Raw genomic sequence first — 10958 nt, 5'->3', positions numbered from 1 at the left:
AAACCTCAAGATCCGGTCTCAACATCTGTCTGTGTTCAAGTCATGCTGCAGGTAAGACGCTGAGTGCTCATAACCTCCCAATAGAATCCCGCTTCTTAAAAAAAATAAAAATCCGTCTCAATAGAAATGTGACACCAGATTAGATCAAATAAAAACTTTCAAGACTTTTCTTTCCGGCAACATTGAGCAAATGAATCAAGAAAGAATTTACCTCCAGATTAAAAGCTGATGCTTTAGTGAAAAATAAAACGGATTTCTAATAATTAGGATAATGTGATCTTTGTGTGAAGGGAGAGAGGAACGTGGTCACGTGGTGCGGTGGATGCTGCTGCGCTCCAGCTTCTTCCTCTCCAGTCGCTCTGAGCGCAACAACCTGTGCGGAGCTCCGTCCCTCCCTCCTCCACCTCATCCCTCCATCATCCCTCCATCATCCCCAGAGGGGGAGAGGATGAGCCGGCGGACCGACCCCTGCTCCTGCCGCTGATTCCCTCCCGCTCTCATGGTTCTCCTCCGGGCTGCAGGCAGAGGATGCGGCTGCTCGTTTTCGCCACTTTACTGGGACTCTTCCTGGACGCAGGTGGGTCAGCTGGACGCAACAGGACCAGGAACACACACACACACACACACCCCACAAGCTGCATCTGAAATGTAATGTTTGGGAAACCGTTTGATTTTAAGCGCGCGGTAAATACACTTTAGTGGAAAAAAATGCAAAAAAAAAAAGTGCGTTTTTGGCGCAAAATCGTGCGCACTAATCCATTCTCTGCTGATTCTGAAAATTGATTTACATTTTTTTTGTTGTTGCTTGGATTTAAATGCTCAACTTGTCTCTGGAAAAGTTGCAAAAGTGTCCTTTGTTTTTTGTTTTTTTTCCTCTAAATTTACACATTTCTTCACATTTGCGCAGATTTAAGAAAAACGTTTTTTTTTAGTGGTTTCTTCTTAGCGGATGGTTGTGGTGAATCGAGCTGGATTTCAGCTCCTGCTGAGTTTCCACTAATGTCTTCTGGCTCCCCGCTGCTGTGATTAAACAGAACTAACTGAACCCGTCAGCTGAGCTTAACGTGACATGATTCCGTCTGCGGCGGGATTTCATCTCCGGAGTTGTTGAGTTTATTTTATTTCTCCCAGATTGCGGCTGAAATGTGTTTTCCGAGGCGCCAGGTTTCCTCCTGCAGCCGCCTTGCCCTTTCTGCAGGTTCAGTGTGCAGAGCCGACCCCACGGGGAGGTTTCCAGGGCAATAAGAAAAGCTCAGCTGGTGGAGTTAAAAGCCTGGAAAAGAAGAGAGCAGACGCCAGAGATGATGGTTTATTTTTATTTTTATTTTTATTTTATGTTATTTTATCCGTTTTGTTCTGTAAATGCTCCTTTTATCAAACGCGTTTCCACGGAGCCGCAGCCGCCGCGCTGTTCTCTGGAAATGTGCGCTTTTTTTGTGGCTCCAGGTGCAAATTTGTTTCCAAGCGCAGACCGGAAAAAACAGCAGCAGCTTAAAAAATAGATGCGTTTGTAGAAACCTGGGCTCTGTGCGGAAGTCCAACTAAAAACTAAGAAAAAAGAAGAAGGGGAAAAAAAGAATCGTTTTGATCAGAAACAGATGAGAATTAAGCTGTAAAATGAGTTGAATTATTCACTGTGGAAGGAAACGATGCAGATTTTTCTTTTAGTTGATTCCGGTTACTGATTTATTTATTTATTATTCAACTTCATTCAAACTGATCTGATCATATTTAAATTCAGATCTGTAATTGCCACCTTAACACTTTATATGCTCATTTATCTGTATATAGATCAAATTGAATTTATGGTTAATTTTAAAGATTTGGGGAAAATGTGGAGTTAAAGTGGAATCCTGAATGATTTTATTTGTTTTTTTAGAATTTTATTAGAAATATTGTTATGCAATTCAAAAAACACTGTACTGACCCCAAAGGGGAATTGTTTATCTCTTGTAGCAGTCTGTGTTGCTGCAAATTTGAAGAAACCTCTGACTGAAGACTCTGTTTTTCTAAGACAGTCTGGTGGAGAGGAAGGTCAGGTTGTCCGTTTTGAACCCATTTGGTTTCTAATGAGAGAAACACGAGACTTTGCTCATATTTCTGCCTCGTGTTTCAGATCAGCTTCATTTCTCCCAAAGGCCATGGCGGCCATCATTAGTTTTTTCCTGCTAATGATGTGATGAGCTGGAGCTTATTGATGTGATGAAGAAGCAAAAAAGCAGACGAGATGCGTTCGAGTTTCTGTTAGTGAGATTAAATAATGAATATTGCAAATTAAAATGTTGTTGTGTCGAGGCAGAAGGATCTCCTGTAGCAGTCTGTATTACAGCGGTACTGTAGGCCTCTGTTGCTGTGTAACGGAATGATGGGGAGCAGTTTGTCATATTTTACGTTTGATGAAGAATCCTTTTTGTTTCTTTTGTTGAAGCTGCTGCAGGGTTTGAAATCATAAACAGATTAATTATGCAGCTAATTATAACACATTATGAATTAGCTGACATGGTGCCTTCACTGACCAGAAAAACCCCCCAGATAGTTTTAAAACTCCCTTTGCAACTTTTATAAAAACATCAATTCTTCTTATTATTGCATTTCTCATAAATACTAATCAAACATTTCATTATACGCCAAATAACCTTTTGATTTAGATTCATATCTTTATAAACATATATGCTGTTATTATTATCTATGACAAACACCCAGCTCTTTTCCTTAGTCTTCTAAAGATCACCATAGAAACATTATATATTACAACATTTCTTCATTTTTTAATAAATGCCATTCGGTCCCCCTGACACAAAAACATATTTTTTAATGAATTTTCTAACAATTTAATCCCTAAGAGTCAGAATCAGATTTACATAATTGTGGCTCAAATGAGGAATCTGGTTTTGTTTTTTTAATCCTCAGCGTCTCAAAATATAACATTTAATAAAGCGATGCTTTTATGTATCTGCAGCTATTTTTTCCATAATGTGAAAGAAGGATTGTTGTGACAGTTAAAATTGCTTATTGTGTGAATTTTTTGTCGCACTGTCACTACGATACTTCTGAAAAGCAGATTTAGCAAGTAAAGTTTATTTTTCTGCTTAGTCATCATAAGTTTGTGAGAAAACTGTTTTTTTTCTTCCGTCCAATAAATATTAATTTACAAATCTGATCTGCATTTAAAATCTATAAATACCTTTGGCTGGGAAACATCAAAACAGGACATTATGAGCAGATTTCAACCCCAAAGAATAAAATAGGTACAAATAATAATCTTGAATGGAACAAACAATTCTTGTTCTATTTAATTTAAAGGGAACATTTAAGATTTAAAAGTGGACAAAATTCAAAAAGCAAACAAAAAAACAATGAAAAGTTTAAGCTGGAGAAGCAGAAGTCAACGCTACAAACTGTTTGGCTGTCAGCTTTTATTGAAGTTATTGGCTAGAATTTTTATAGAAAGATACATTAAAGTTAGCATGAAGGCAGATTTAGCGCCTTTTCCGTAATATCTGTGAGATTCAGGTCCGTTTCCTGTCCGCTTCCTGTCCACTTCCTGTTTGCGTGTGACAGGTGACGGCCTCCAGATCCAGTGCTACCAGTGTGAGGGTGTCAACTACGACTGCTCCACGCCCGAGTTCATCGTTAACTGCACAGTCAACGTCCAGGACATGTGCCAGAAGGAGGTTCTGGTCAAACCTGACGGTATGACACCACTTGCTAACTTAAAACCCCCCAACATGGCTAGCGTGCTAATGCCTCCTTCCTGGAGATTTAATTTGTGTTTTCTTCTATTCAGAATTGAGGATGCAAATGGCAAAGTGTCCAATTAGAGCTGCTAGCTTGTTCCGGCTGATCATGTGGGAACATGAGTCAGCGTGGAAACTTACACGACCTCCAAACTCAGTTTCCTCTGAAGCCTGAGAAGCAGGGAGACATTTTCTGCTGTTATGACATTTATTTTTCTTTGATTGCGCGAAACCAAACAAAGATAAACATCTCATTACATCTGCGTCGCATTCGCACCTTTGACATTTGTTTTTTAAAAGGTAACATGAAAAGACGGAAATTATTTCCCTAAAGAAGCCAGCCGTCACCTCTCTCCTTTCTTCGCGTCTCAGATACATTCCTCATGTCTGACTTACCTGGCCCCTCCAGGAGGTCAACACAATCTCCTGTGATTTTCGCTGGAACCGACATTGTTATCTGTTATTTCTCTCCTCCGCAGAGCTTCAAAGGAAGCTGATGTGTGTCCTCACAGCTTTACAGCAGTAGAAGCTTTTGCAGGCAACAACTACCAGTCAGTTCAATCTTTCAACTGGATAAATACATGTATCATTTCTCGCTGTGATATCTTTCTCAGCGCTTGTAAAGTCATAAAACATCTGAAAATCAGCCATTTTATATGGGATAGGATAGCATTAGTTTCCAGTGGTTCAAAGTTAAAAATCAAACCAAAGAAAATGAATTACAAGGCTTTTAATACTGTAATTCAAATGCTGAGTGACTTTTAGCTAAAAAAAAAACCAAAACCCAACAACAACAAAAAGAAAAAAACAAGGAGACAGTCTTACGTTATGGACTCTACTAGCTAGCTTAGCCCTTAAGCYAATTCAGCTAAATGTTGACTTAGCATTATGAAACCAGCTGAATTTATTGAAATGCTAAAGGAACATGCTAAAAAATGTAAGTTTTTCAATAGCATGTGTATGTGGGGTTTCATAAGATACAAACTGTTCATATATTCAAACATAATTAGCTTTATCTGATACTTTCAGARCTGCTTGGGAACTATTAACTTCCCAAGCCATAATTATACATTTACAAAGTCTAATTTAGCACAAAGAGATGGAAGGTTGTACCTCCTGATAATGTTTGAATTTATCTTAAATGAGAATGTTGAAGTCAGCTCTAGTTAGAAAATGTAATTATTGAATACTGAGMTTTGCCCTGCTGGTGTAAAATGTCCAACTTTAGCTCGAACAAAGGCCAAAACCTCACAATTTATTGCACTGATGGGCTTTTAAAGTAGTTATATCTGTCTAAATGTAGAGTAAAAARCATAAAAWATAGGCTAATTTCAATCAGTTTGATTGTCACATTTCTGAAACAAAAGCYAGTTGAGCTGTCTCARTGATTAAAGGTATAGCACTGGAAATAGTTTTCACATTACCTTAGCTTTGTTATTCTTTTGAGAGTACCACATATAGGGCTTATTTGATAAATTARCATTAGCATTAGGTGTAAAGAACAAGTCCTGATGCCTCTGGTAAAAGGGGTTAATGAGAATCTSTACATTTCTTTGCAGATGATTTGCTGCTGTATCAACATGGACTTTTAGCTTTTGGTCACATTTAAGTATTTTAGCTGTTAGAAAAGTTGAGTTGTTAAAAATAACCAGTGAGACTTCATGACATATTTCTTTGGTTTTTRGAACTTTATTTAAAAGYAAATCCAAATAAACGTATTTCAGATAACAGAAGTACATGATAAAAATGTTTGGGTAAATATTTCATTTAGGTGTCTTTCCATGACTTTTATGTCTAAAACTAGATTAACCAAAAAAAAAAGATCAGATGTGATTAAATCATGACTTGGGCTTTGTTTAGACTGTATTCTCTACAAGGCTGCTTAGCTGGTCATTCTGTTTATTTATTGCAAAAACAAGTTGACAATTATTGCTGTGGAGGAAGGAAACTCTTCATCTCTCCATGCTGTTGGTGCAGCTAACGCAGCCCGCCTGCTGTAACATAACAGATGTTGCTAATATGGAAGAGCTGGACATGATGAAGCCCGGGCTGTCTGCCGTTTTTCTTTAAGCAGAAATATAGRGCCCACAGATAAATATCAGTTAATAAGATCAGCTGGAGGATCGATGTCTCCATAAGTCAAACAGAGCAATAAACTGCTGCGGCGCGCCGCAACAAGCAAAGCTACCTGAGTAATCTGGTTACTTTAGAGGAAATGYTTCTGTTCAGGAGGCAGTAAAGTCGTCTCCCTCCYGCAGGAACCCACTACAGGAAGTCGTGCGCGTCGTCGTCGGCCTGCCTCATCACCTCCTCCGGCTACCAGCAGTTCTGCACCGGCCGGCTCAACTCGGTGTGCATCAGCTGCTGCAGCACGCCGCTCTGCAACGGCGTCAAGAAGAAGAGACCCGTCCTGTCGGCCGCCGCCTCCAGCAGGCGGGCCCTGCTCTTCCTCACGCCGCCCATGCTGCTCCACCTGACGTAGACGGGCCTCGGACTGAACCAGACGGGGCAGACGTAACTCTTTTTCTGGTTTGTTGCTCACGAGAGCAAAAACAAAAAAAGGAGCCTAATGTATCCCCTCGGTTWTTTTGTGTTAATTATTACGCATAGAAATCATTGCATCARCTCCTGTGAAGCACGGTGGTGACAGGGTGATCCTGGGGGCCTGTTGGATCCACAATCATGTTAGTGCTACCAGCTTTTGAATCAGATATCTAAAGAAAAASCGGCTAAAAGCTTTGATCCCTAGAAACCCAGCCGCTGTTTCTGCTTCAGGAGGTAAGAAGAAAAGCACGGCGGTGGCAGGGTGGTGATACGGGCTTGTTATATATACCTGGGGCTGTTATTTGTCCATCCAGGGTGGAACGAAGTTAACTTGTGATTGTTTTAAAATCTGAATGCTGACGTTCTGTTCCAGGTGAGTCCCAGGGTCTGACCGGTGAACGGGTTTGGACTCTGGTTCCCAGTCCCCAGTCGCCGGCGTCGCTTTTCGTGAAGTGGAGTGTAATCGGCATAAACTTTGGATCATTTCAGGCTTTTATTTTATGCTYTTATAGTTTGAAACAGCCTGTGGAGTTGRTTTTGTGTTAATATAGTCATTTCTCAGAATTACMCTTTATTTATATTTACATATATATATTTACCCACTGCCAGGTGATATTTTATTCTTCTTTCATTGCAGGAAGTATAAAGGAACCAAAATGCATCTGTTTAAGTTGCTGTCTATTAATCTACAGTCACATAATCGAGCTATTTCTTTAAAAATAATTAGGACAAATYTTTTGTGGGGCATTTAGATGTCTAAGACATGAATTATTATTATTATTATTATTTCAACGACAGCGCAGCATTACAACGAGTGAAAAACAATAAATACGCCTCACAGCTTCAAATTGAACCTGCATGTTCTCTGGACTCCTTAAACTTCAAAAAACGTCAAATTCAAGAGGAACAATTTAAAAAAATAAGCACTTTCAATCTTTGTCATTATTTSCCCAGCGCCTTACATTTCCACCTCACTCTGCAGGGTTTGAATGTGTTTGTGCTCGACGCGCCGTGGACAATAAAGTGTCAGATGTTATTTATTTATTTGAGACCGATTCGACCGTCTGTTTTTACAGTGCTCTAGTTATGGTAGAGGAGGGACGTCCATGGCTTCTTCTAAAGAGTCTTCTGTGAAGAGTAACGCTGTATTCTGCTGATATGTGGTTTCAATAAATGTTGCAGAAAAATCGGCTCTTAAATCGTGTTTGTGGCAAATTGGCAGAASGTCCTGGCATTTCTTCATGCTAATTCTTTTCCAACCCATTTGTTGTATTTATCATCCTCTATAACATTTGAGATAAACTTGATATTTGAATGTTCTTGATTAAGAAAGTAGCRTCTTGTGTGATCAACTTAATTCGCAATGTTTGAGTGAAATGGAGGTAGAGCTTTGGGTATTGGAAGCAATTCCAAGATGGCTGATTACAGCTAACATGGTTCCAACACACACAAAGAAAATATATGATTAAAACTTTGGATTCATAAGAAAGTAAAACGTTGAATTAGATGGAATCTAACAGATACCAACCCATCAAGGAGACGGTCGATCCAGTGCAGTCCAGCTGCAGCGGCCTCAATCAGTAACAACTTCAACACCAATGACTGTTGTTGTGTTCAATGACTGGAAAACATTCTGACGTTGATGAAATTCACACCACTCCATTCACCGGCCTTATAGTCTTATCCTGGTAATTAGCGCAGTTAGCATCAAAGGACAGCGGTCTCCTGTTGACCTTTACTCTGACACTAGAAAAAAGTAAAAACATTTCCCGATGTTTCATAACAGACTGAGGTTAAAAGGTCCAAAATGAGAAACTTTTCTGTACCTTGTTGATTCTTCCCTTTTATCTACTGAAAGTCTTGCTCTCTCTCGCTGTCCCACAGCCTGGTACGGCTTAAAATGGTGTGTTCACTGGAACAGGGTTCTGGAGTTCCGGTCACTGGACATCGTCGTTATATTTTTTGTTTTTCATAAATTTTGCAGCCCTACTGAAATGTAAAATGAAAACACACCCAGACAGAAGCAGAACAACCAATCTGTTGGGAACCAGGGTGTTTAATCTGTCAATCACCATTTCTTCCTTCCTGGCTCCACCAGCTCTGATTCCTGCTGTTTCGGCTCCTCCACGCTGGAAACACCTTCCCACAGGTAACCTGTAATCTATGTAGATCTTCTCTAAGTCTGTTGTTGAGAGCGTCATGTCTTCTGCCGTCATCTGTTGGGGCAGCAGCATCAGAGCCAGTCACCTAAAAAGACTCAACAACCTGATACAGAAGACTGGTTCTGTTCTGTGGACTGTGGAACCTCTGGAAATGATCCAAAGTAAAATAAAAAGAAACTATGGACAACCCTGACCATTCTCTTCATGAGACCGTCTCGAGAAAACGGACTGTCTTCAGTCAGAGGCTTCTCCAGATTCAGTGCAGCACAGACTGCTACAGGAGGTCTTTCCCCCCAACAGCCATCACCATCTTCAATAACTCATAAAAGAATCTAAATTAATGAGTTACAACAACATTTATTTTCTCTACAAGATCAATAAAGTACTTTTCAAATTTGAATTTGAAATTTAGTTTCCCAGCATGTCTGGTTCAGGCTTGATCACTGACACACAACAGAACTTCCTATTGGATTAACATGTTTCGTTTTCCAAACCACTGAAGAACTTGGAGCAGCGTGAACAGCATGACGGTTTAGGTACGGCTAAATAATGCAGGCGGTAGTTAGCGGCCGGCTGTGTGGAGGGCGTCCTGCCGACTGGATGACTGAGCATCATTAGGCCTGAACACGAAGGACGGCTGATGATCACAGCGGGAAAGTGCCGACTGCAGCTCTCCAGGGGCTAAGAAGCAGCAAAAACAGCAGATTATTAAAAATAATAAGACCCTCCTCTGCCTGGCTCTAATGGCCGTCGAGCCGGGCCCTGACAGCGGTCATACTTCAGCTGATGAGGGACCTCTGTATACCCAGCAGGCCAGGCTGCGGCGGAAAGAGGGCCGAATTATTTGTTTGTGTGTGGGCGAGGATCAAAAACCTCCAGGGAGTCAATTACCCCTCCATCGTCCTGCTGGAGGAAGCGGCCCTCACTTCCTGTGAATCGATGGGGCGCCGCCGCCCCCGCTGCAAGGCCGGCTCTGGAGGAATTAGAAACTGGTTTAGCTGGATTAGGCTCCAGGCTGGATTTAGGGGCTCAAACACTAACCTTACTTTGGTAAATGGGGGGGAAACTGCGTTCTTGTTAAAGCAGCTCCAACACCGGCCTAGTCAAAGCAGCTCCAAGGAGGGATCATTTACAAGCACCTGACCTGCAAAAACTCTAGAAAAAATACAAAAAACCTGCTATTCGTAATGTTGTTTTTGTATTTCAGTAAATGTTTTTAGTATCTATTTTCATTCGGTTTGTTTAATAGATTAATTGATTCAAACTCTTGGGGGGGGTGGGGGGTTCCTCATTTTAGACATGATGGGAGCTCTGCTGCCCTCTGGTGGACAATTGATACCAATTGGACAATTGATGTTCAAAAGCATTCACCTGCTCATTTATTTTTACCCCTCCTTACCCAGACAGTGAGTCATGAGAGACAAGGTAAGTTGATGTTTAATGATAAAAACTAAATCTATGTGGAACTGAAGTGTTTTATTCAGTTTATTCCAACCTTCAATACTTTTAATATACAATAAAAATAATGTTTACATGTAGACTTTAATAAAAACACACTGACGGTACCAATAGTCCAGTTTATTCACATCTTCATCTGGTACATTACTGCCACCCGCTGGTGGAAACAGGAGCCAGCAATAAAATCCCTTCATTCAAGCCTGAAATCTAGTTAACAGGAATATTAGCTGGGAAAATTATCCCACATCATTGCAACAAAAATAAAGACAAATGTCGAGATGTAAGTTTATAGATACTATCTTTATTTATACATAAATAAACACTCAAAAAAACACTTTAAATCCCCTGTATTACATTAATGTTTTTATTCTTAATATTCTTCTGATTCCTTTAAAAAATGTTAGGGTTTTTGAGACTTTAAAATTACACAGTAGTAAACTATTTCCAAACTTTTGCACCTTTGATGTCAGACATGTCCTGCATGGTTTGACTGAGAAAGGCACACATGATAAACTGGCTGCATATTTGTTGAATTCTTGTGAATCTGACCACCACTCATATGGTTTTAAATAACACTGGTCTAGTCGAGGTTGGTGGAGTTAATGAGTTTTAAGTCCAGAAAAGTGACAGTAATGCCTCATGAAGTCGAAAATTCCAACTTGAAAAGTTAAAGAATTCTTGCAGAAAGGCTACCTCAAAATCCAATATGGCTGCTGTTCATWAATCTCAAAGTGATAGTTATAATAAACACATTTTTACACTACGAATAGTTTGTTTTTAATTGAATTAGCGGCCCACATAGTAATACATACCATTTTTCCTTTATGGCATTTTATGAGCCAGATCAGCTGCAGGTGGTGAGACAACACATTAGTTACAATTAGTCCATGGGCCAGACCATTTTTTGTCCATTTCAGGGTGGCAAAGTCTATCAATATTTTTTTAAAGATACATGTCTCTAGTTAATATTTTGGTATGATAGCCCTTCCAAAATGGTAGCTGAGTCATAGTTATCAGCTCATGAAGTAAACAACCCCTTTGGAAAAGTTCTGTTTTT

At 40.0% G+C, this 10958-nt stretch overlaps 1 protein-coding gene across 1 annotated transcript; it reads left to right on the top strand.

Moving 5' to 3' along the window:
• The first annotated feature begins 314 nt into the window (after nt 1-314).
• On the top strand, nt 315-7480 carry LOC103473582 (ly6/PLAUR domain-containing protein 1-like). The gene is made up of 3 exons (XM_008423920.2): nt 315-577; nt 3562-3693; nt 5996-7480. Exons 1-3 carry the CDS (start codon nt 529-531, stop codon nt 6217-6219), a joined length of 405 nt encoding a protein of 134 aa, XP_008422142.1. The 5' UTR covers nt 315-528; the 3' UTR covers nt 6220-7480.
• The last annotated feature ends 3478 nt before the right edge of the window (nt 7481-10958 follow it).

This window comes from Poecilia reticulata, linkage group LG2 (assembly GCF_000633615.1).
Source record: "Poecilia reticulata strain Guanapo linkage group LG2, Guppy_female_1.0+MT, whole genome shotgun sequence".
Classification (NCBI taxonomy): domain Eukaryota; kingdom Metazoa; phylum Chordata; class Actinopteri; order Cyprinodontiformes; family Poeciliidae; genus Poecilia; species Poecilia reticulata.
The sequence above is the reverse complement of the archived record's forward strand: the minus strand, read 5'-3'. Positions and strand labels throughout refer to the sequence as shown.